This window comes from Emydura macquarii, unplaced genomic scaffold (assembly GCF_026122565.2).
Source record: "Emydura macquarii macquarii isolate MOO-44397 ecotype Brisbane River unplaced genomic scaffold, CSIRO-AGI_Emac_v2 contig_1790, whole genome shotgun sequence".
NCBI lineage: Eukaryota > Metazoa > Chordata > Testudines > Chelidae > Emydura > Emydura macquarii.
The window spans coordinates 11,543,098-11,570,487 of NW_027131927.1; the positions used below are offsets into that span (position 1 = coordinate 11,543,098).

Consider the following 27,390-nt stretch of genomic DNA (forward strand, 5'->3'; position numbering starts at 1 on the left):
AACCACAAGTGAGAAAAACACTGAAACAGTTCAGCAGTTCTGCTCATCTTTTTGGGAGTGGGGAAAACGTTGTACTGCACTGCACGCTGCTGGTTGGTATAAGGAGGACTGCAGATGCCCACTGAATGGTCATGTCATGACCATGCCTAACCTTTGCAATGAATCTTTATAGTACTTCCAGCATCTGAACATCAGTTATATTAAAAAATTGTCATTAATACAATAAGCTTACAGTTGTCCTAGCAACAATTCATTGACACACTAGCTTTACAGTTATAATAATTTAGGAGGTTTATAGTTCTAATAGTTAAGAACTGCCCTTACCAGTGCTTTAATTTCATTTTCTCTGTGAGGAGAGGAGGAATTGATTTTCAACGTTTGGGAGGACTCTGACAGTTTTCTTCGATCCAGTTAATTAGCGCCGTTATTGGCATCCGAAGTAAACTCAGAAATAAAAGCTCTCCCTAGCATTTTTAACATCCCCCACCACCCCCTCAAAAAATGTTGACTCAGACCACTTGATAAACATACTCTAGGTATACTCTTTGTTCCTCTTTATTAGTTGGAGAATCCATTTGTATTCAAATCCTCATTCCGTGTATGGGATACTGATCAGAAAGTAGCCTGGGTTCTTTGAGACCTTGCTCTCTATCTTGAATAATTGTTTGAATAGATAAGGCTATGATAAACAGTGTCTCAGAGCTTAGTTAGTAAGTGGTTTCCATCTCCTTCCCCCCAAAAAATGAAGTCCAAAATCCCAATTCTTTAGAAGGCTTTTGATTGAGAGAGAAAATATGAAAGAGGTGTGCACGTCTGTCAGAGTTTGATCAATTTACTCAAACAGTGCAGTTTTTTAGCTGACAGCATTTTAGCACTCAGGGGGGAGCTGTCAAAATTTCTCTACAGGCAGCCACGTCCTTCATGCTAAGGCAAACTTTATAGTATATTAAAAAAGATACAGTGGCTTGAATCACCATACTTTTTAGTTCATGGAGAAAGTGTCCATGCCTGCCCCTGGCCCCATGTGACTTCTCTACTGCATATAACGATCTTCATATCTCATATGCATTCTTTAGGCTTAAGTATATATCTCTTTATGCTAGGACTGTGAACCACAGATCAAGTTCAGCCGGCGAACTGAAAATATTGTCAGGCATGCTGTATTGCCTGCTTTAAGACTGTGAAGAAGATCAAAAGAATTGATTAAAAGAAATGAGGGTGCTCTGACCCAATTAGAAAATAAATTACACATTTCTTCTTGCACTTTCTTAATGAGGGTAGTTCATAGAATACCCATAATTAAAAAGTCTCCTTTGACGACTTCTTATCTGGCAGTCCCATTTGTATTGCATCATCTCAACAATAATCTTGATGAGAACACAGTCATGGAAAGTGTATCCAAAACACATCCTCAACTTGTGAACTGCCCAGAAATAATCCGTGTACTGCAAAGACATTTGCCTAGCTTTCTCAGGGTGGACACTTACGTGCATTTAAGTAGATATACGTTAAAAAAATTATGTGGCTTCTAGTTGTCTTAGGATGGAAGGTGGTGATTTGTCAAGTGTGACCGCTTTGCCCCATTGAGCCCTTTTACTATTAACATGCTAAAGTGCATGTACGCAAATTAAAGGAGCCTAGGAAACAGGAATGAAGCACGGGGTTTGTTACTTGAAGGACTGAAATTATGATCCACTGGTGAGATGATTGTCCTAAGTGGAATGAAGATGGGTTCAGTCTTCCTCAGAGGGACAGAAAAGTCAGGATAGATAGAGAGCAGTTATTTGTCAGAAGCATATACAATGGCAGTGAGGTACAATTTTAAAATGAAGGCTTTTAGTTAATACACAATGAAAGAAAAATAAAAGTGAAATTATAGTGGACATCTACTATAGGCCATCAAGTTGTGAAGAGAGAGAGAGTGACATGTTCTTGGACCAAATCTCAGTGTTTGAAACCACAGGACTCTTCTATTATCATTTCTGCACTAATTTCAAATCCGCCAATCCATTCATGATTTGTCGCTAGCCATCCAATCTAGCATCTCAGCCTGCCTTTCTGAGAACTCCTCCTGAATGGTTTGCCATTGCAATTTAAATTTAACATGGTCAAAACTGATATCCTGATCTTTTCCTCCCAAAACCTGCCCCTCGCTCCATCTGTATTGACAAAAACATGCTAAATAATAAAGGGACTATGGCCAGTAGTATGTGTATATAGGACTGGATTTTCTTTGCTGAGAAGAGAAATGGGTGGTTGTTATATAACTGGCTTTTAGTAACGCATTTGGCTTGGTGTTATGAAAACTATGGCTAGGTATACACTACAGATTTATATTGGTATAACTACATCACTCAGGGATGTGAAAAATCCACACCTCAGAGCGATGTGGTTATACTGACCTAACCCCCAGTGTAGACTGTGTGCTGTCGGTGGCAGAGCTTCTTCCGTTGACATAGCTACCACCTTTTGTGGAGGTGAATTAAGTACACCGACGGGGGAAGGTCTCCTGTAGGCATAGGAGCCTCTTCACTTAAGAGTTACCAAGGCACGGCTGCATCGGTGCAGCTGTGCCAATGCAGCATTTTAAGTGTAGACCTGCCCTTACTCTTCTAAATTAATTCAGACCATCTTGGCGGTGAACACTGGCAGGATTGAAAACTGACCATAAACAAAGGATCAAGTAAGAGCAAGGTGAGTATCGGGGCACAGCACAGAGCCTTGTTAGCTCTGATTTTATGTAATATCTACATTACTAATGTAGGAGAGGGAGTAAAGAGTGCATTAACAAAATTCAAAGTCAGTGCTACATGGAGCAGAATCAGGAACACGAATGAGAGGAGAGAAAAATTGCAAAGGGCCCAGAAGAGATGAAGTGTGTGTGCAGAAAAACAACATGAAATTCTGTTTGGAGAGTGTGAGCTAATGTCCCTGGGACCAGATAATCCAAACCATTGGTATTCAGTGGTAGGGAGAGGCCTGGAAAATAGCAATCCGGGAAGAGACCCGTGTGACATTACCCAGGGTACAATCTGGACTGTTCATCAGATGTGTCCCCTCAATTCTCTAATCTTAGGTGCCTTTTACACTGCTTGACTGTGAGACTAATCACTCCTGGTCTGCTCTCGCACCGCCTCCAGCAGGTAAATTACTTCCAGCTGAATCATGTGAGGCTTATAGGCAGCCACTCCTGAAATATACTGCAGAACAACACCAGCAAATTCCCAGTCCTAGACTTGTCCCCAGAAATACACGCTTTGTACTGCCCAGTTCTCTCCTTCTGGACAATACAAGCTCATAGAAAGACTGTCATTTAATTAATGGAAAATGATATGCACAGATCCTGTTATCTCAAATGGAGTGTCCCAAACACTTCAGTCCAAATACACTGTCTTAGATAAAACAAGCTTATTAACTACAGAAAGAAAGATTGTAAGTGATTACAAATAATGAGGCATAAATTTGGTTACAAGAAAACAAAAGGTAAAACACATCCAATACCTAAATTAACAAGCTAAGTGAATGCAAAGCAAAATGTCTCTCTCACCACATTCTTTTGCAGTCTTACTGGCTGGATGCCTTTTAACCAGGACTGCTCTCTCTCCTCCTCCCCCCCTCCCCCCCCCAGTTCAAAGCTGTCCCTTTTCTTCAGGTGTTCTTGATGCCCTGAGCAGAGAAGAAAAGGAGGGATATTTCAGGGCATCTGTTCCCATTTCTTATTTTTTTCCTCCTCTTTTAGAATGATATCCAGCTGGGGTTCAGGACAGAAGTCTGTTGGGACATGAACTTCCAGCTGTTCCTTTGCCAAGATGTAAATTTCTCACTCACACCCCTTTTCCTGCCAAAAAACAGCTGGTTAACCAGGTGATAGTCCATTTGATTTTGTCGACACCTGGCTGAGGTGTCAGCTTGCCTTTTGTCTCTGAGGAACTGGATTGTGTCTCCTTTTCTAGACTGGGAAGAGGTCTCAGTAAAGTCATACAGAGTAGAATCTCATAACTTTACATACAGTGTTGCCACACATATTTTACCAGGACAATAATGATCAGTGGATTATGAGTGTTCAAATGATGCCTCCCAAGGCAGACTTTGTACAAAATTTATTATAGTCTTGAAAAAGGGGTGAACATAGGGATACAGACTGTCACAACCTAACTAGACATGGATGTGCAATGCTGCATGACAGCACAAAAGACTAACTGGCTTGCGTTGAATAACATTGTAGAATAGAGAGGTGATAGTGTTCCCTCTTGCCATGCCTCTTTAATACCACCCTTCTTCAGTAGCTGAAGGCAGTAGGAATGTTCATGGAGTAAGCTACTATTCAAAATGAGTAGCTGTGTCAGAATCTTCCCCCATGAAAAGCATGAGACTGCCCCGATAATATTGCATGCAATTCCAGACTGCAGACAGTGTTAAATCAGTAGAGGCAGTTGAAAGAAGAGCAACAGAAACGGGCAAGGGACCTTGGAAGAGTGATTTTTCAAAGTGAGATTAAAGAATTATGTACAGTGTAGCTGAGATAAGCCACAATTAAGGAAGGTCTGTCACTACCTGGAAATATTACTGAGGGGTAAGCACCCAAGACTGAGAGGAGTTATTTAAGCTGTTACACAGAGGTGTAACTAGGAGAAATGAGATCTTGTTAAGAAGGGGAAAATGTAGGTGGAATATTAAGGAAAACTTCCTGACAATGAGATCTGTTGTATCATGTCCCCAAGGAGGTAGGGAACGGACAGTCATTTCAGACATTTTAGCTTAGTGTGGACAAAACACTAATAAAGGCACCAAAGGAAACAGCCTGACATTGGCAAGAGACGGAATGGATGGGCATTGCATAGTTTTGGGTTTTTTTCTCTCTCTCACATGTGCTGCCCAAATCTTACAGCCCTGTCTGAAGCAAAACTCTCAATAGAGCCTGGCCCAGAGCCCACTGGAGTTGCAGTGCACTTTTGGATCAAGACCATTGTCCTGAGAAAGGGCTGCAGGACATGGCATCATGATTTTCAGAATAGATCAGTGGCTACTCAATGCGGACCTCACCAGCAGCTGCTCCTGCCCTTGTCCAGTCCCAGCTCTAGCCTGCTTCAGGTTCTTGTTTCCAGTCCCTGCTCCCTTCTGGTGTCAGACTTCTGGTTTCCATCACCAGTTCTGCCTCTGGCTTACAACTTTGGTATCCCCTTCCTCCCCAGCTCTGCCACTTGTCTTCTGCCCCTCTGATTCGGACCCTCAGCTTGTTTCCTGGACTCTGCCCAGCTGCACCCAGCTGTAACCTGTAGGCCGGTTGCTCGCTTCCACCACAAGGCCTGTCCCCATGGCACTGTCGGCTACAAGATCTCCGAGCGGGATAAACTTAATTATATTTGCCACTGCTGACCTCGCTCGGTGCCGTTCTCATGCACGGGTTCTCGTCTCCTTCTGGGTTCAGATTGTTTTTGTTACTCTTCAAATCCCACTCTCTCTTCATCTCCTCTACACATAGCACTTTTTTGTTTGTTTTTTTCCCCCAGTCAAAGCGATTGAGAAGTGATATTTCCTAGCATAGCAAGCACATCTGGGAGTGGAAGAATAATTTAGTGTGTCATGTTTCCTTTAGCATGCTGGGCAAGCTCTGGAAGCAGAGTTTAGAGAACATAAAGCCCCGTAGGTCAGCTTTCTGGATCAGCGCTCTGGGGAAAGGCTGATGTAAAGAGACTGCCTTGCTCCACAAACTGCAGCATATTCCTTGGTGCTTTGAGTCAGGTCAGAAGGACAAGACTGAAGCATCCTAGCTATACAAGACCCAGAAGGGTAATTTTCACCTGAGATATAATTACTAAAATAATGGAAGGAGGTGTTTTCTAATACGAAGTATTATATATTAACTTGACATTATAATTAAACAACCATAGATAGATAGATAGATAGATTCTGGTGACTTTCAGTGAGACTTGTGCTTCTAAAACCCATATGCACCTTTGGAAATCAGTGGGGGCTCATTGCTCAGGAATTTTAAAAATGAAGCCTCTCTTATTTAGGTGACACAGGCTCAGGCTCCAGTCCTGCCATCTGATCTGCAAGTCAGACCCACTGCACCCACATGGGGCTCACTGGAAGACAGCAGTGCTCTGCTTGGGTTTCAGAGTCTACCCATGCAAACCTGATTGCATGGCAAAAACCTAAAGGTGGAGTGGAAATGTTGTCCACAATGAACTTAATGTAAATGTGTATTTTTCCAATACCCATGGCATACATTGAATGCACAGTAGTATTATACAGAGTCTCTATTTTATTGTGTTAGCTGTACTTAAAAAGGAAAGTGAAAGTATCACATATGGTCTCATTGAAAAGCAAACACATTAGAGTTAAACTTTTGCTGTAGAATTTCCCCAGCCCCTATTTTAGGATGGAAGATGCAGGCTGGGAATGTAAAGAAAATATGTGTTTGACATTTTTTTCTGGTTTTGAGGGCCAGATCTATATCAGAAATGCTCTGTTGACTTCCAGCGCTTTGTTGCCCCCCCCTTTTTTATCTACTTCAAATTCAATGTGTGAACCCATCTTCGAAAACCATCTGCACTCTGCTCTTCAGTATGGTGGCTGTCAATTGAAGGATAGTTTGTTGATTAGAAAAGGCTGTTCTGCATCATTTTGGTCACTGCTAAGGGATGTTACTCTGACCAATTCAAAGTAGGAATGATGCATTCTGGGAGAAGGTTAACCCATTTTGTTGTGCTGGCTGTTCACATGGACACTGTCAGATACTGGTTATATATTTCCATTTAGTTTTAAACAATAAGAAGCTTGTATTAAGGCAGCTTAATTAATTATCTCCCTCTCTCACCTCTCTTCCTCCTTCCCTTATTGGGCTTTCTTCCTCTCACCCCAACTCTTCCTTAGCACCCATCAATCCTCCAATATCTGATAGTGACCAATATCGTAGTAACTCTACATCTGCTTTGGAGGCTGAGACTTAACACCAATCTTAGTTCTGTTTCCTAGATCATCAAACTGGCTTTCTAAAGAAACAAAGAACCTCCACCATCCTGGATCCCGTGACCAGTGACACTCTTCTATGTATAAGGACATGCATGCAACTCTTGTGTTTCAGATATGTTTACTTCTACTCACTTTACAACGGCATTAAAATAATACATAACTAGACAGTGTATTCAGTGCAGTATTGCAGCTTTGTTCCTCTCAATAATAGGCATAATATACACAGAGAAGGTTTGCTTCCTATGCCTGTCTTAGCCTGGGAAGTTTTGTCATACACATGTGAGACGAACTAGGACAGACTTGTGTTATTTCTTATGACTATGGCGCATGCCTCTGTGTGTGTGTGTGTGTGTGCTGGATGACCTTCTAAGGAGTTAGATCAAAAGGGTTGGCTAAGGGATTCAAGCTGGAAGGATAAAAAAATGACATAGATAAGAGTCCTGTAGGAAATAATAGGGGAAACTCTTTCCTGGGAAATATTCTCTGCCTGGTTCTAGCCAGGCTAAGAGCAGTTTACTTTTCCCAACACTAAAGCTACAATCAAAAGGAGGATATTAAACTATAAAGGAACCCAGACCTAGTAAAGGATATGAGAGTTTGAGTGAGGGCCTGAGGCAGCCCAGGGATTGTCACTGAGCACTGGGAGGGAGAAACACATAGTTTTAGAAACTGCAGCCATGGTAGTGAGCTTCTGACAGTGCAGTGCAGTGATGGACTAGTAACTAGTCTGGCTGAAATGAATGAAAGGGAAATACACAGGTAGAGCTTCATTGCTTTCATGCTTTGTACCTTTGGGTGAATGAATAAAGAATGCTTTGTTTTGACGAAGCTGGTTTTCAGTCCCGTTAACCACCCTGGCTGGTCACAGGTCTCCTGAGTGAAAGGGCTGATCTGCCAAACCGAGCTGGGCCTATTGTATTAGCACAGGTGGAAAATGGAGGGGCTGCATCCCACAGCTCCAGGCCCAAAGTGGTTGTCCCACATGGTTGCAGTCAGAGGGAGGTCAGGAAAGCCAGGCCTCATTACCTGAGGGATACACTGAAGATGGACTGAAAGGTATGAAAGGCGCAGTTTGCCCTGTAACTCTGATAACGTAGTTTGTGGGTTTTCTTGTTCATTTGAGGCGACCATTTTCTGTAATCCCTTATTCATAGAAGGCCAGCATTACTAGACCTCTGAAAAGGGGCAGGAGTGGTAATACATACAAACATTACTATGATATAGCAGAGGTTAGGATGATATAGCAGAGGTTAGTCCTGCTTTGAGCAGGGGGTTGGACTAGATGACCTCCTGAGGTCCCTTCCAACTCTAATATTCTATGATTCTATGATTCTACTACTCAGAGATCTGGTCACCAGACTATACGGGAAGAGTGCACTAGACAGCATCCTTCTCCTTTCAAACCTGTGTCTGTTCTCTACATAATGTAGCTCTGTAGCCTCATGGTGTCTTTAGTTGCTAGTATTGTGCCTTCCCAGCCATACAGGTGCTCATTTTAAACTCGCCATCATTCCCTGCACGAAACACAAGAGGCAAAATAGCAAAAGAACGGAATTACTGTACTATCAGAGCCACTCTTTCGATAGGTGGTAATCTTGGTTTTCCTTTATAGGATTCGTTCAAGACTTACAGGGGAAAAAATAATCCCTGGGGAGAAAAACTGAGAGTTCATGATAATCAAAGGAGTGAAGGGGAAGAAGAGGGCCTGTTTCACAGTAGAAAAAGATATACTAGGTAATAGTTGTATTAATAAATGAGGAGGTGGACAAAATCAATGCAAACTCTAAAATGACTTAAATAATTAATTGCTTTATGAAGTCTATCTGTAAACAGAATGCTAAAGAAAATAGGTTTTGACAATGGGAAAATGAAGGTGTTTTAAAAATAATCATTGATAAAAAGCCATTAAAGGAGTGCTTGGAAGAATCTGAACATAGTCAAATCAACAGACCTGGATGAAATTCATCCTATGGGGCATTAGGGATATTTGTTAACAAACTTACCAGTCCATTAATAATCATCCTTTTTTTGAAAGGTCATGGGTGATTTCGAGAGGACTGGCAAAAAGGAAACATGGTGCTAACTTTCAGAGGAAAAATAATTATCCTGGCAATTACTTGCAAATCAAAATTCAATCCCTAGTTAAATAATAAATCAAATATTAACATAAAATTTGGTTAATAGCTAAAGATATTTGGTTAATATCTAAATATAAACAACTTTGGTTAATAAAGAACAAGCTATGCCAGACAAACAGGATTGCTTTTAGAAGCAGAATGATTAAATTAGAGGATGAAGTAGACATGGTAAATATAGTGTAATGTAGATAGAAAAGCATTTAATACAGTGTCTCAGGAAATCTTTTTCACGATTCATTCAAACTGGCTTGTCCAGGAGCATGTCACATGGACTGAAAGTTGGTCACATGGGCTTAAAACAAAGCCGCAGGGAAGATTCAGTGCTACTTAGCTTCTTATTAATGGTCTGAGAGAGGGGGCAAACAGTCTTAATTAAATTCGCAAATGATGCTAAATTGGGAGGTGTTGGAAACATCAGTGGGGAGAGAAATAATACAAAGGAACCCAGAATGGTTAGGAACATGATCTTGAAATTAAATGAAATTCCACTTTCAGAAATGCAAGCTAAGGTATCTCAGAAAGTGATATAAATGTCAGAGGTGATCAGTGGGAGGATGAAATATATTACCAAAAAGGACCTAGATTCAACTGAACCAGAGTCTGCAATCTGACATGATGTCAGAAAAGTCTGGTGCAATGCTCACATACAAACGCAGAGGCACCATGTAACAGAATAAAAAATAAGATCTCTAACAGTCTAGCGGAAAAACAATGGACTTGGATTCAATACCAGTGTTCAATTTCCGGTTCTATCACAGGCTTCCTGTGTGACTTTGCCCAAGTCACTTAATCTACTTTGTGCCATCTGGAATTGGAAATAATGCTTCCCTACCTGCCATGGGTGTTGTGAAGATAGAATCCGTTAGTGACAGGTGGTGGTTAGATACTTCAGTAATGAGAGATGGATAAGTACCTTAGATAGATAGATGAAAATTTCAAAAGGAAAACACCTGAAATAGCTAAGGACTATGTCTACACTTGCTGCAGAATTTGGCGGCAGTCGACAGGAGATACGCAAGCTACGTAGAGTATAGTGTCTTCAGTTTGCTGTGCCGAGGGGAAATGCTCTTCCATTGTCGCAGTGTTACTCCACCTGAAGGAGGTGGATTTGTAGCATCAATTTCCAGGTTGATTGATCAGGTCTGCACTTCCGCTCATTTGATCTCAATAAATCGATCTGACGGTGGTGAATTTGCCACCGTCAGTGTAGACATAACCTGATTCTGGCATCTCTTTGCTAGAAACTGCAGAAGGTTCAGAGAAGAGTAACAAAACAGTCTTCCTGACTGAAAACTGATAGACTGGGAAACAGTCCCCTGAGGGAATTCCCACCCTTTGAAACATTTAAAGGGACACTATCCGCTTGAAATTTAGGTTTTGTTTTGTTTGTTTAACAGTTAAAAGTAGTTCCTAGTAACTACACCTGCTCCTAAGTCCCCTGCCCCTTTTGTGTTTTTTTCAGTCACATTTGTATGTTGCTGTGAGAGAGACTCTCACTCATGAGAGGGAGAGAAGTAGCCCAATCAGGGATAACAGGGAAACTGATGGTACATTGAGTGATGTCACCTGCACAGAGTAAACAAAGGTGACAAAAAGAGAAAAGTTGTTTTTTTTTGCTTCGATCTCTTTGGGCTATACTAACAGTAATGTCAATCCCAAGCATTCAAAAATCATGAGCCAGGCCACCCAAAACCATGAGATCGGCTTTAAAAATCATGAGATTTAAAAAAAAAATGTTTGTTTTTTAATTTGTCTCCTGCTTTTTTTTTTTTTTTTTTTTTAAATAATCCATAAAACTTTGTTTTCCAACTTTTTTCTGCAACCGTGCAGGCTAAAATTAAAAAAAAAAAAAAATCCTGTGCGTGTCTCATAATTACATGACTGCAGAAGTGGAGGTTTTCCGAAGGTACGCCAAATATTGCAAGCCTTGTGATAGAATCATGGGGATAGGCTAACCTGTCAGGTGTAACTTCAATAATGGGAGATACAAATTGTTTGACAATGTTTATTATATTTTTAGGTAGATTATGTTTAACTAGATAGACTAGATAAATTAATGTTTGTTGTATCTGTAGTTTCTGTGATTGGTCCTTAAAGTTGCCAGTAGTGTTTTGTGCTTTATGAAGCAGTCAATGAAGCAGAGACTAGAGATGGCCTGCTGTGACACTTGACAAAATGGATGTCTTTCGACCTGTCTGCTGTTTTTGTACAGTGTTGTCTCTAAAATTCACTGCTCAGCCAGTGAGTTTATTTTTCATGTGTCAGACCAGGAAACAAAATGCACATTCTGTTTTCTTTAGTGCACACACATGCACCATTTGTGTATTTGACCACCTGCAATTCATCATGGCTCTAAATCCTTCTTCTCATTCACTTCTCAATATTCACCGACATCATAAAGCCCAATTAGGCTCAATGAGCTACATTCTCCCAGCTTCTATCAATGATCATCACTTTTAATATGCCCCTTAAACAAAAGAAGGTTGGTTGGTGTGCTTCCCACATTTTAATCTCTCCCTCTTTTCGTGTTGCTGACCATGGGGAGAAGACCATCAGTGACCTTTGATCCTCAATCCCTGACTTCATTTCCTGAGCAAGTGAAGCATGCAGCCACTTTGATGCTTAGATATTGCTAACGTGGTGGAGGGGAACAATGACGGATGAGATGAAGGTGGGGAGAGAGGGAAAAAGAAACTTGAATGAAAAGATTAGAGATGAAATTGGCAACTTTATCATTCAGTTCCTCTGATGATTACATTTGGTTCCTGCTTACATTTTTACCTGAGAGCTGGCTTCAGAAACACCAGATGGCTATAGACAGAATGGGATTTGAAGAAGGCTGTAAAAGCTGTTATAATGCTAGGCATGCCTAATTTTCCATCAGCAAAAGGGACCTCTTGAGCTCTGGTATTCTTTCAGTAGCAAAGACTTACTTCGTATTATTATTATTATTATTATTATTTTATTAAGAAATTGGTCCATTGGTCTAAAGAGGTTCAGCTATTTTTGGAATTCTCTAAGTACTTTGGAAAGTGTCCACCTTCCTTCTCAAGCAGTGTTTTGCCTCACACATCCACGGTTCCCACATGGTGATTCATTATGGGTTAGCATATGCAGCACTTACATTGTTGAGCACTCACTCAAATAGTCCCATCAATTTCAATAGTAGTACTTGTATGAGTATGTGCTTTACCACTACTAGGAATTGTGGACAATCTAGCCTTATATTAGCAAACCAGGAATATGTACTTGGCAGGGTTCTTAGGCAGTATGACTGTCCCAAGTATTCCTAAACCATGAGTAAGGCTCAAAACATCATGAGTCCAGCATAAAAATCATGAGATTTGGGGTGTGAGAAAAGTATGAAAATTTCACTTATTTTTATTCACCTTTTGGGTTTTGTGTCTTTAGTGTTCAAACATTTCTCAGCAACCATAAGGACTAGAAATGTACCTTAAAAATGAAATCAGAGGTTCTCATATAATCACTTGACTCCAAGAACTTGAGCTTAAAGACCTCCTTTCGCATGCAGATGGCAGAGTTTGATGTCCAGGTTCCATGACCAGAGGAATAGCTAGGTAACAAGAGGAGACTAGGCATTTTAAACCATCTTCCTGATGTTGGGTACTCTTTCACCATATGAGTTATTGTCTAGAGTGCTGCCCCACAGTCACCATGTGGGGAGGGAACCAGGCCGAGCCAGGGCATAGCTGTGGCAATTCTGGACAAGCCAGAAAGAATAATCCTGTTCAGCCTGATCCAGAATCTATGGTCAAGTGGACAATAAAGCAGTTGCAACAATGGACTCCTAAGTTTACTTAGTATGTTAGACTCTCTTTCCCACCAATGCTTCCACTCTGCAAGGACATATTTTTCAGCTCCCTGGTGGTGCTGGTCATCTGTGCAACACAAAGGGCCATGAGCACTCTTGACCAAGAGCTCATGAGCTGCTGTAGCAAAGGTGTGTTGAGATCAGCCGTGGTGTCACACCCCAGTCTACAGGAGTGGGATTCTACCCCTGAATACGAGCAGATATTTGAGTTGGCTCTGCATGTTGTTTCCTGGATGAGACAAGGGCATCAGACAACCAGAGATGGAATATGTTGGTGTCACCTGTCACAGATCTCCAGGCAGACAAAACAATAATGGCATCTTGTCAGAGGTCTGGTGGAGCTACGTGCAATAGCACATACAGCCTGGAAGTTAGAGTATAAATCAAGCAGCCACTAATAATATGAGTAGCCAGATTCAGCTCTGTGTTCACAAGTTGGCTGTGGTGGTTGTGCTCCCAGACCACAGAGCAGTGTTCAGCTGAAGAAGACATCAGAGCCAATACAGATGTAAGGAGGACCGAGGGGAGGTTCACATTAATTTTCCTATAAAGTCAATACAGGAAGAGAGCATCATTTTCAGTTTTTCTAGGTGAGGTTGGTATGTCAGGCTGCTGTCATGATTTACTCTCAAGCATGTACCAGCTGGATGGAATGGCAGTATGTCCTTGGACATGGATCAAGATGGTTTAATTTGCTAGACAAGTTTTTAGGTTAAAAGTAGGTGCCACTGTCTTGGATTCATTGAGAATTAACTATTATTGCTGGAAGTAAGGGGTCAAAATAACTGTGTCCTGGCTCAGGTTCTCTTCAATTCTGTGGAAGTTGTTTCCAGTGTCTGCAATATGATGTCAGCATAGAAATACTCTTCAGCCTGCATTTCAGAAGGGTTGTACATTTATATATTGAACAAAAGGGGAGCAAAAACTGACCCTTGTGGAAATCCATTAGGGTGCCATTAAAAGTGTGTGATTTTCACCCAACTTGCAGGATGATACTTTGGTCGCTAATCATTTCATGGATGATCCGCACCATTGTCCTACATTAGTAACTTTGATCAATTTGACAGTCAGTCCAACATGCCACACAGTGTCGTAGGCTGCTGTCAAAACAATGTGGACAGCACCAACTTTCTTCCCTGTCTCAAATGTGTTTTCTGCAGACAAAGTACCTGATCTTGGGTGCATCATCCCCTCCTGAATCCAGTCTGACTTTAAAGCATCTGGGGATTAACTCGCTCATTAATCCACATCAGGATTAGGCTATCTATCGGTTTATATATTGGGGCTGTCAATAGTTTCCCTGGCTTGGGGACAGCTTTTACTTTTGCTCTGCATCAGATTTTTGGGGTGCTGCAGTCCTGGATACAATGATTCAGAAATCAAAGCAGCCAACTTTTGGTGATTTGTTCAAAGTGCAAAACAAACTTGTGGATGCTATCTAGACCAGGAGCATTGGTAGGCTGCAGCTGATGTATAGCCCAGTCAAGCTCTTGATCAGTACCAAGAAGCCATCAGGTTTATGTCCATGCTCAGAGACTGCCATGTCTCACCATGCACCATTTTAACTGCGTGGCTGAAAACTGGGATGCAATGGAGTTTGCAGTGACTGGGTATTCCCTCTTGCACAGATTAGAATCTCCACCCAGTCTCTTAATAATTTGACAGGCTTTGGGTCTGAAATGTGTGCAGTTCAATTTGGAAAAAAATTTCCCCGCCTACCCCCTTCCCCCAACCTCCCGCCCCTCCAATCACTCTTGCTTAGTTTGATGTAGAAGAAGAAAGAGATCTCTACTTTTGTCAAAAACCTCCTATTGGTTCTTGGTGGGTTTAAATTCTGAATTAAGTCTGGTTGCATCACATGATCATCCAGAAATTAGTTGTTGATGAAATCCCCAAGATATAGATTTATTTGAAGTCTTCAGAACTTTATCGCAGAAAGCTTGATACATGGCACCGATATTGTTCCGAATATCTGATTCTGAGTCTTTACCCACAAGATACTCCAACTGGGATTGGATCAAATCCACCTTGATTCCAAAAATTCCACCAATGTTTTTGTAATTGGAATTTGCATGTTCTGTTGTGATCAGGGATGGCTGATACTAGGTTTGGGGAAACATAGCCAGCACTTTACATTCTGTGACAACTAGAGGATGTTGTACAGTGGTAGAAAAGACAACATCAGAGAAGAACCTAAGATCCATCCATCTTTTTTATGGAAAGTGGGCATCTGTTTAGGATCATAGAAGCTGCAGGTCAACTATCAATGCCTATCCTCTAGCCTTACTCCATCCACAGCATCATCAGGGAATCCCCACTGGGAATGGTATGAATTAAAATTGCCACAATAGACTGGAGGTCCTGAGAAAGTGATAAGAAAGGAGTGGGCCAGATGGCAGGTGGAGGTGTATAGATATTGATAAGAGTTGGACCCATCACTTTTATAGCCTGCCACTGAATGACGTTGTTTGGACCTGATGATGGGATTAGAGTGTGCTGGAATGCCTTCCCTGATGTAGGATGCCATCCTGTATTACCTGTGATGGAGGGGAACATCAGCAAAGCCAGGATTTGATAGTTGGGTTTCAGTGTGGGAGTGTATTTCCTGAAGCAAGATGACATATGCTTCATGTTGTACAGCCAACTAGAGAAGGATGTCCCTCTTGGCCACTGAGATTCCAATGCTACTGAGGACAGCACTTGAGAACCGATCCCAATGCTAGGGTTTTTGATGCTGATCATGAAAGGCACCCCATTGGAGGGATGACTCTTTTGAGTTATATTTGTATTTTACTTTTGACAATGAGAACTTGAGCTCCAATTGTGTATTTAATCTACTTTAGCTTCGCTTTTCCCTGTTGACAGAGGGTGCCACATGAATATGCTATTCTTGCTTGAAGTAGACACCAAATACTGCAAGCGTTACAGTACTGGCAATACTGCATAAGGACTGAACTAACAAAAAGAAGGCATTATTGAAGACACCATGAGTAGAAAATTAGAGCTTTTTTTCTGATAGATAGACTTAATATAGGTGAAAGGAGAAAACAGCTGAGAAGAGCTGATGAATTAACTTTTAACTATATATACAGAGAGAGAGGACTGTTTTATTCATTTGCAAAAAGGTGGGTCAGATCTTCAGTTAGTGTAAATCAGCATGATTCTCTAACTCCATGAAGTGACATCGGTTTACATCAGATGAGGCCCAGTATATGGAAGATGAAAGGAAGAAAATAGATTACAAGATATGAAAATTCAGACTGAAATCGTGGTCCAGTTTGAAGTGATGGACATTTTCCCACTGACTTCAGCTGGGCCAGGAATCACCCTCCAAATCTAGCATAGGTAATTAGCATGAAATTCTGGTTATAATGAAGTCAATTGCATAACTCACATTCCCTTCAATAAGGCCAGAAGTAACCATTGAAATCGTCTAGTCTGATGTTGCATATAACACAGGCCGTATGACTTCCCTGAACTAATTCCTGTCTGAACTAGAGCATATCTTTTAAAAATGGCTAGTGATGGAGAATCCACCACAATCCTTGAGAAGCTATTGCAGTGATTACTTATTGTTACAGTTAAAAAATTGGGCCTTATTTCTAGTCTGTATTTGTCTAGCCTCAAATTCCAGCCATTGGATCTTTCTAAAGCTCCTATAATTTTTACTTCCTCTTCCAGTGCTTCCCCAGGATTTGGGTCCATGATCTCTGGCACCATAAATGAGAGCTACACCCCTAGGCCATTAAGGTTTTGATCCGGCAATGGATCTGCACCTAACTGGAGGGAGACCAGCCAATTAATTTCTGTCTCATGACTGAGCAATTATCAGATGGTGACTTCTCTTCGCTGTTGTCATTGAGTGGGGTATAAACATGCAACTGAGACATGAAAAGCCCCTTAACTCATTATCAGACATGGGTTTTTCATGAACAAAATTTCCCATGATAAAGCATTTTAAAGCAAATATAGAATTCATGCCATGCCAATAGATTTTAAACCTGAATAACATACAATTATTGCAGTAGCTAATAATGCAAATTATTTGAGTCAGTCTCAGTGCGAAGCAGTAAATATATCTCATTCCATGCAGACACTCTTTTTTTCCATTTAATGTTTTACACCCCTGACGAGATGTTTTCAGTATATTGCTTATACCAGCATGGCGCACTCCCAGTATTGTTGGATGTCATTATGAAGAACCCTGAAGACTGTACCAATTCTCCAGTGCCTATGAGGATAGCTTGAAAACTGCTTGGAGCAACAACAGCAAATGTCAACAGGGAGCCATATTAATTATTTGGAATGTGCCTCATAAGAGGAATCAACTGTTTTTATTACAGCATGAATATTACTTGAAACGGGAAGGTTATTCTAGCTATCATAATCTATGTATCATTAACTTTCCTTGTTTAGAAAAAGAGATTAACAGCCCAGAAAATTGTTACTGTAAATAGATGAATTATAGCATGTTTTTATTATAAATAAAAGTTTCTAAATATTAGCAGGTACCTAGTGATCCACTGGAAAAGAATGAAGTCTTTAGCAACTAAAGAACTGCATTGTAAGCTTGAGTATTAAACTGCTTTCATTCAGGTGAAAGTGACTATAATTTTTGCACATCAAACTTTACATCTACTGTAGACCAAATCTCAAGTCACTATTTGTTGTAATTTATACCATACTTTCAGTAACAGCTCTTGTAGGCAGCAAGTGTAAAGATTGCTGTAACCTGGAACTGCTCATTTTCCATTTTGAGTCAGGTTAACAGAATGTTCTTCCCCCCGCCCCCCGCCAAGTTTGATACACAGCGAATCTGCAAATGAAAATGGATATGAGGCCCCATAAGATAATGTAATGCAAAATTCACTATGAAACTGCAACTAGCCTGTTCTAAAACAGTTCATGTTGGATCCCAGGGGAAACATTATGATGAACAAATATGTGGAGCCATTCACTACGAGTGGCAATGGGAGAAATGGCTAAATTTAAACATACAATCTGTGTATTTTTGGAGGAAGCAAAAAAATGTGGATATATATATTGGGAGGTCAAAAGTCCTCCCGAGACTTGTCTTCCTCATGTATTTATGTGTGCAAGAAAAATATATGATAAAGTAGAAAATGTTTGACCCTCTTGTTAGTCATGTTTTAAATATGTGGTATGATGTGTATGTTGAACTAAAATCCTTACAGAACTGAATGTGAAATAGTAGCCACTAAAACCCTTGATTTGTCCACAGGGCAGGCACACCATGGGCAGGTTTCCTACATCACTCCACTGATTCATCATGTTTCGGACCCGGAGAGGCCGCCTTCAAAGGGTGAGTCAGTGACATAGTCTGTGTCTATGTGCATGGTCAAATAGTCATTCACAGGAATGTATTTTATTTGTTTATGCAGAAGAGCCTCCATGAAGAAAGTTACAGTGTGCCATCCCGTGGTACTTATTGAGGCAAATTAATTCCATTGACTTAAATAGAGTTACACCAGCGATAAATTTGGCTCATGTTCTCTATTCCTTGGGTAGATTTGAGATTAATGTATTATCCCAGGGCCATTTAGCTCTCCCAAACAGTACAATGTACATTTGTGTTGGAGAACTATCTTCCTTAATCCTCTCACAATGCTACCTGCCTCCCTGGTTCCCCTGCAAAGCCAGTTTTGGTGGGGACTCTTCTGCATTCTAATGGGGTCAAGAGTGGCAGATGAATGTGGAGAGCTGATGGATCTGCAGCCACTCAGAGAGTGGTGGGACTGCACCAACAGTATGGAGTGACTCCATTTCACAGCCTAATTGGGAGATTTCTCACTCCCCTCATCTCCCCCGTTTCCTCAAATTCTGCAAAGTACAGTGTGCTTTGTGCCCCTAAAAGATGCACTCAGATTGTTTGCAGATCTTTTCTGTGCTCATTTTACTCAGGCTGGATGTGTTCAGTTAAACAGCTCTACGATACCGAATCAACTGTATTTGGCTGCATCATAATAAGATCTATATGTTAAAACCAAATACGGATATGGAGAAATCTCTTGCTCAGCCATGGGCATGCATATGACCATTTACTTTAAAAGTAGGGCGGTACATTTTTTTTCTTGTGCATGCGGGGCAGAGTAACATATGATCAGGGAGAGTGAGAGAGTGGTGATGATCTATTTTTCAGAACCGTTACAGGCAAAAGAAGAAACTAAGGCAACAATAATTCCCACCTCAAAAATTCTTTAGGAAGCCCTTTAAATACATTTGAGCAGCTAAGAAAGTGTATGGAGATGAATTTCCTTATAGGCAGCTTATTCCATAACCACCTACTGCAGTAGAACTTGCAGCTTCCTGAGAAGCCATTTGCACTGATGAGACAAAGTATAGTACTCGATGTACCTTGGGTCTGATCCAGTCTGACAATTCCAGTCTTCCTCCTGTTGCGTAACTATCCGACGTGTAGAATTTCAGATGCACACACGTGTGTTTCTCTGAGTGCACTATATTGAAAATATAACACGCAAGTGCAAGGCTGAGTGCACTAACATGTGACACCGTGTGGGTGGGACCAGTTCCTAAATTGCCTCAGCCAGTGCACCCCCATTGGCACAGAGAGCTGGGCTAGATATGCAAATGGATGGTTCAGCAGAAAGATGCAAATGGCAGGTGGTTGCTACACTGGCCGAGCTGGTTGATTACTGTCACGTCGGGACTCTCTTCTTCCCACATCAGATGGTACTTACTTCGTTAGCACCAACAGTGTGTTTGGTGCTTGGAAAACATGAAGACAAATCAGTCCCTCCCCCAAAAGCTCACACTCTTAAGACTGTGATCTGCAGCTAAGGCTGCATGGGTAGACCCCAGGCTATGTAGTACCCTGTTGTCGTGAGTGGCCATGGGAGCTCAATAAAGTCAGAGGGCAGATTCGGATACCTTGACTCCAATGGATTAGTCTCTTACTGCGTAGTTGTCCCATCAGTGCTGTTCAGTGTGGGTGTATCAGAATCGGACTTTGAAAGGCTTCTTTTACCTTACCCATCCCCTGTCCCCTGTGTTAAGAGATCAAGGAAGTCTCAGCACGTGCACTGAAACGTATCTTTGCTCCCAGAAGTTACCCTGGACTTTGCAGCCTAAATGCAAGCATATTCTAGGTGCAGTGAAGTCCCTGGGAATTTTGCCATTAACATCAATAGAGTCCAGGATTTCACCCTCCAAATGTAAGTTTTCGGCTGTCTTTCATTGTGAATGTCAGTGCGTTCTTAGGCACTGCAGCAGTAAAGATCACAAACAATTGTGTGTGTGTGTGTGTGTGTGTGTGTGTGTGTGTGTGTGTGTGTGTGTGTGTGTGTGTGTGTGTGTGTGTGTGTGTGTGTGTGTGTGTGTGTGTGTGTGTGTGTGTGTGTGTGTGTGTGTGTAAAAGCAGTTACCTCCTATGGTATAGCCCACTAGGGAGTAAACTCATATTATAAGCTTGCTTTGCCTTTAAAGCACATTCTGTAATTTTAACTTTGCTTTTATTTTAATCACATTATTTAAATAAAAAAAAAACTTTTCATTTATCACCACGGGAAATGTAGGTGTGAAACAGAACATAGGCCAATAAAAATAACCTTCACTGGGACTATACCAGAAGTGATCCTTTTCAGCCACCCCACACTATTTGTTATCAGCAGTTTAGGCTTTGAGATGATTCATAGAATCATAGATTTTAAAGCCAGAAGGGACCACTGTGATAATCTAGTCTGACCTCCTGGGTATCACAGGCCAGAGAACTTCCCTGACAATGATAAAAAGGGCGAGGCATTATCTCTGTCACTTCCTCCTTCTTCTTCTACACTGTTCTTCCCTTTGGCCCCTGCTCCATTTGCCTCCTGCTACTGTTTTGGCTATCTTAATTTCCCCTCCATGTTCCCTCAGCACTTAATTAGTCAGTAGGTATAGGTTGCTGTTCCATTTCACTGCAGCAGAAAGAGCAGTAGTATCCACATTGCAGTTTCAACTGTAATCACGCTAAAATTAAAGATAAATGGGCTACAAAAATAAAAGCATCCTCATTTTGCATACATAAGCAAAAATAAATTATACCTTTTAAATGCTGTTGCTGCTGTGGGTATATTCAATTGCAACTTTCAGCTGCCAGATTTATTTGTAACTATTTTTTTTTTTATTTTTATTTTATCACTGGTGACGTTTTATTATTTATGTATGCAATGCATTTTTCCAACCCTACATTTTACTGAATAGAGTATAAACTTCAGTAGTTTACTAGGACATTAGTGTCACCATACATTACAAGGTTATTACCTCAAGCCACCACTCTTTATAGAAACATAGTAATGACACTCTAAATCATTTAATAAAAATAAGGCCCTAGATCAGCATTCACTTTTAAAGTTTTCTTCTTCCCCACCCCCATTCATTAGAAAATATGGTTTTAAATTAGTTTCATATCTGAAGCATCCATAACCATTATTTTTACACCTACCTTTAGTAAAACAAACAGGGCTATGCTACAGTTATTTTTATGTGATTGTTTATATGTATTTATATACAAATTAATTCCAGAGATAGCCGAGACAGATTTCACCATAGCTGAGACCTATGACTGCTGAAAATAAGTGCATTGTTCTATCGGTTCAGATGTAGTGTTCCAACAACTGGGGCTTTGTCTTATTTATTATGCCTGGTCCTGAACACGTTAACTGTCTGGACTGATTGCTCATGCATAAAGATAAGGGAAACTCTATTTACCCTTTTGTGTTTTAGTTCCTGTACTCGATAGGTAGTTATTAGCCTTTTATATTTAAGAAACATCTTTCATTTGCTCAGGCAGTTCCTTCTTCCTGAGCATTAAATGTTAATCATTAATTTGTGACATCAAACTGTTTCTGGATCCCCAGGTTGTGATCTCATAAACTAAGGATTTTAGCCTCTATTACAAAAACGGTTTGCTTGTGACTGACGATAGCAGAGAATTTCAAAGATAAGTGGGACTCTAATGTCCTGGCTTTGGAGGAAGTTTTACAGAAATAACACATATAGCAATAACTGAAATTTAATATTTTGACTAAAATTCCTCCAGGCACTAAAATACAGTGAATGAACTGAATTAAACTCACTGAATCCACATACTAAAACTATTTATAAAGCTTTATAAAAGCAGATTTTGCTGTGTACTTGGAATTATAGGAAACATAAAATATATTCCTGGCTTTAAAGCTAGGCAGGCAAAGGCAAGAACTTCTGTTGCTTAGCTACTCTTCTGCAAAATTTTCCTTCAGGTACTGGCTATGGGGGGATGAGTGGCTCAGGGAGTTGATAAAGTTGAACTGAAATGGTTTCAAAACATATTAATACACAAATCAAACTTATTTAAAAGCCCTGGCTTTACAAATGAAGAATAGGTAAGTTAAATAGAGGGGACACCCTGTGGGTTCTCATTTTTTCTATGCAGATTTCTCCAGGCAGCCATCCAATATAGACCTCCATTCAGATCATTAGTCCCTTCTTTATCACTTGATCTGTTTCTTTAAAAGTGGAAGACATAATGGAGCATAAGACCTACAAAGCCTGGGGAGGAAGCAAACCACGGTCCAACTGCCCCCTTTCCCCATAGCAAATGATGACCTTAGACATATGCACTTTTGGTCACAAGATGTGGACTCGCTGTCCACTATTATAACCACCCACTACCCCCAGGCTGAGGGTATGTCTATACTGATGGCAGCAAAGTTGTTGCCACCAGATCGACCTTCCTGGATTGACTGAGCGGTCAGTGGCTGAGAATGCTTTTTGTTCTTTAGGCTATCCTTTTATTTCATTCCGGGGTCCTTCTTTTATCTTTTCTTCAGCCTCCCTTTAGTTAGTTATGGCCATAGATTACTGACTGCCTCCTCTTAGCCATGTCATTTTCCTGGTAGGAGAGTTTAGGTAAGGGACTAACCAGTTCCTGTTACACTACGTCATCAACTCACAAAAACTCATGCAGTGAGGTGGGTTCTTGGCAGCAGAGAACATGGATGTTTCCTCAATTTTCTTTCTGTTCAATTCAGTTCAGTTCATTTCAGTGAGGCTTTATTGGAGTGACAAGCTTGACAAGTGATGACAAACTGTTGGGGAGAAAAAGCCAGACCCTCAGGTATCTATCAGAGGAGAGCTAGATTCTGCCCACAGTAAGGCCATGCACTGTGTGCTACTGTCCATTCCTGTGCTGGTGCTAGCTTGCTCTATATTGCCAGGCCATTTCTGCCATCTCTGTCCATCTCCCAGGATCAGGCGTGATTTTTCCCCTCTTTGCTTTTCGATGAGAAGCCTTTTCACTGCCAGTGAGAAAGCCCAGCTTTGCAGTTGGTATTTAGCACAGTGAGATGACAGGAAAGGTATTCACAAGTAAGAAGTTTGGCTTATGTCACAGTAATACATTCACTTAATGGTGAGGGCTACTTATCATTCAAGAGCTGAGATCAGTGCAGTGATGGTGCGTGATGATAATCAATGTTGTGCACTGTGGCTGAGAGTTCAGATTCCCAGCTTCCATGGGAGTTGGTCATCTAAATGGCTTGGGCAGCTTTGGAAGTCTCAGTGCATATGCATGTCAGGACACGATGTCACAACTATTGATAACCTTTTAAGATACCAACATACAATGTTGTGAGCAGGTGGCTCGAAATACAGTCGACGCCTGACATAACACAACCTTGGTTTATTCACAAAAGGAGTTCTCAATGAAGCATCACAAAATCCAAGCCAAAGCCTTCTCCCCAAGCTTGGCTGCTGCTAGAGTTCCTCTTTCATGATGCTCAGCCCACTCCCAAGGACCTCTCTCTCTCTCTCTCTCTAAAGAGCCATTCCCAGATATCTGAATGGGATAATAAGCAACCTAAACAGTGACCCAGCAAAAGTCATATAGCATTTTCCTGCGGGATTACCCTTTTGGTTTTCAGGCAAACACTGTATGATCCACGTAACTCACATATATTGCGTATGCTAAGTACTAGGTAGTCATTCACAATAATGTTATCACAGACTGGTTAATGTTATATAATAGGCATTGCTTCTATAAACAAGTTCCCTTCCTGAATGGTTTTAACAATTATTGAGGGCTTGAATAAGGAAAAATACCCCTCCACACATTTCAGAAATTGCATCCGGTCAATTTCCAGATACTTTTGGGATTGGTTAGAGCTTTTACTGTATAGTTTATTATTATTGGTGGTGATGGTTGTTTTATGGAACTTGGCTGTTCGTCACTACGGCCCGTATTTTTTAAAGTGCTCAGCACCCACAATCGAAGCCAGGTCTTCAATAAAGCTCAGCAGGTTGGGAGCTGAGTTCTTTTGAAAATGTGGCCATAAGTGGCATGCAGGGTGCTTCTGTGTGCTGAGTCCTTTTGAAAAAGCTGACCTTCGTGTAAGTGCCAAAATGGGAAGTGAACTCTTCTGAAAAATTGCTCTCCAATTGTGGATGCTGAGCATTTGAACATCTGGCCCTGAGCTTTTATAAAAATCTGGCTGCATGATCCAGATTTGGCCCTGGTTTATACCCTACAAGCATACACTGAACCCAGTGAGATTCAGTAAGGTGGATGGCTGGGCTGAGTTTGACCCATGCCAATATGTTTTGTTTATTTAAAAAATAAGCACAGCAAGTGAATATTAGTGACTTGGACTTGCATAAACAAATCTCCTTGAAGCCTACAGTGTTTGTTTGTTGTCATGAATGCAGTCCAGTCTACACCCTGTAACTACCCATAGTCACAAACTAAGTTGCGTGCCTTTCACTTTTATTTTTTTTATGCTGTTGAATTGTTGCACTTCCTTCCTTCAGATATGTGTTTCCATTTGAGAGGGGCACTGCAGGGCATTGCTGTTTATTTATAAGGTAACAGCATTCTCTCCAGCATGAGCTAACAGACTTTCTCAAGCAGACACGCTAAATCCTGCGTGCAGATGGAAAGTGTTGTAACCCTGTATTTACACTTGAAAATATTAGCAGAACTAAGAAAAACACAATTTCACTTTGAGAGTTTAACTCCTTTTAAATTGCATCTTTTCCTTTTGTCCCTCTTGCTTAAAAAGGGATTTTTTGTATATATTTCCACCAGTTAACCTTCTCATTGTAAGGAAATTCTCCCCCAGAGAGCGGCATTTGGTCTTATTTTAAGCTCCTTCGAAATTTTATTCTTTTTAAGTTTTGTTGAGTTGTAGTATTATGTGATCAGCTTAAAACAGTCACAGACTTTGACCCCAGAGATGTTCTTTAATAGAGTGCTTCGTTTTACACTTTATTGAACCGTGCACTGTGACATCATCGGTGGACCTTTTCATTCTCCCACCTGACACTGGCAACAGCTGGAGATTGGAACCATTTATGATGATATACACTCAAGCAGCACTAATCTAAAGTGAATGTCCTATTAAAAACTCAAACAAACAAACAACCAAATATCTGTTAACTAATCCACTGTGGAAGAAGAATATTATTCTGTATACAGCATGAGCCCCTTCTCAAACAGCCCTGTCACCCTCCCGGACTAATTATTTTGGCCACACATTCTTCTGAAATATTTATAGGGTAAATAACTGTTTTAAATGAGCAGATGGAGGAGGCAGAAGACAAGCTGTTAAATTAATAAACATGTGTGGTACTTCATCAGTAAAGGAGCCCATTTTGGCATTTTTTTCTGGATGATTTGTATGGCCTATCACCATTCCACCTGGTGCAGGGACAATAAATGGGCACTTAATAACCAAACAACGTGCAAATTCCTTCCATTATAACTTAATTATGTCAGATATAATCATCTATAACTAGATGTCAAATACATAATTTATGTCCAGCTCCCCTGTGGAATAGTGGCCACATGAATGAATGGCCCCTTTAATGGGAAGGAGCTTTTACCGTAACTTTCTCCCTCCTGGTACATGGTCCATTTTGTCATCTGGTATTAATTCTGAACTGATTCAGTGCTGCTAAAAAGTCCTGCTATATTTGTATTTGTGTAATCAGAGAAGAGGGCACATAAATCATACATGAGATCAAATTTCAGGTCCAGTGATTTCCAAGGCTCACATCTGTTTAAAAAAGAATAGCACAAGTCTATAGTAATGTTATGGAGAAGCACAAATGGCCCTCCTTTTACCCCTTTCTGAGATATTAAAAAGGTTTCTGGCTTAGAATGTTAGAGAACACTTCCTTCGGGAGGCTTCTGATGTGATCAAAGAAGAGTTTAGCTACTGGAAAGGCTTCATCTGTCACTGCAACCATTTTAATCAGTAGCCACATTTTGTTTCTTTGCTTCTGTTATGTTAGATGACTCCTAGTGGTAGAGGTACCCAGTGACATGAGTGTTGAAGTATGTTGTCAACACTGGAAACATTAAGGGCTTTTTGTTGTTGTTCATTTAAAAGATCCCTTTGAATGTGTATGCAAGCACCATTGGTAGGAGATTAAGGGCCTGATTTTCCAAGCTTTGCTCATGGTAGGCATTATGTATTGACATGGATAGCACAAGTGGTTTCCACCGGACTGTCAGCCTGTCACAAGGGACTGCATTCCTGTGGTGCTGGACTGTGAAGTGTTTAGGAGACAAGTTGTTGTGTACCCTAAATCTTATTTCTGGGCTAAATGGGAGCTGTTGGATGCTGAACTCTTCTGAAAATCTGGCCAGTAAAGTATTGATGTGAGTGTTGTTTGGCAAAGGTCTGGAGGTGCAGGATGAGTCAATGGGCCATGAAGACAGCCTGCACTATCAGAGGAGACCCTGTCACATGTCTTGATTATTTTTAGAACCCACACGCACTATATATTTTAATCTGAGTTCCTATACTTCAGAATTGCAGTATTCCTTTCTGCTCTACTGAATCAGCGTTACCTGGAAGAGAAGGCTACTCCGTAAGAACTGCGATGCTTTAAAAAAAAGCAATTGCCGATAAAGTCCAATGTAGGATAGGTGGCCTGGCAGCAGTGGGTAGAGAGTTTACAGCAAAATGTAGACGGGAGAGCAATGGGGGAGAATGGGAAGCTGGCATTAAATCATTGTAATTCCTCTACAGGTTTCTGATGAATAGGCAGGTGTTCTGTTTCCTTCTTGCAATTTAAACTGAAGTGCTGAATTCCCTCCAGTTGCTTATGCCACTGTTTCCCTGGCCTGTTGAATTAGCATCAGCTACAGTCTTCTGCTCAGTGAGACAGGGAAGAGGTGCATAAAGGGCTCTGCAGAATGGCAGACGTTCAGCAGTGATGCTAAGAGAAACTTTAATGTTAGTGAAGAGGTCCAGTCATCATCCTTCTGTCCTTATTGCAAACTTCTTTTGGCAAAATTATCTTTGAAATTAATGAGAGTTTTGCCTGAGTAAGTCTGGAGTAAAGACTGCAGAATTTGGGCCTTTAGAAATCATGCAGGACAGGAGAAGAAAGGCCACAGGAGATTAAGATAGAGAAAAGAAATGGAAGAGAGAAGTAAGT

General features: G+C 40.9%; 1 protein-coding gene across 9 annotated transcripts in view; it reads left to right on the forward strand.

Moving 5' to 3' along the window:
• ADGRL3 (adhesion G protein-coupled receptor L3) overlaps positions 1 to 27,390 on the forward strand; it is a 769,462-nt gene that overhangs the window by 515,630 nt on the left and 226,442 nt on the right. For all 9 annotated transcript variants that reach the window (XM_067556899.1, XM_067556894.1, XM_067556893.1 and 6 more), the window contains one exon: positions 18,191 to 18,271. In XM_067556899.1, the coding sequence (XP_067413000.1) occupies positions 18,191 to 18,271 (81 nt within the window). The remainder of the gene's footprint in view (positions 1 to 18,190; positions 18,272 to 27,390) is intronic.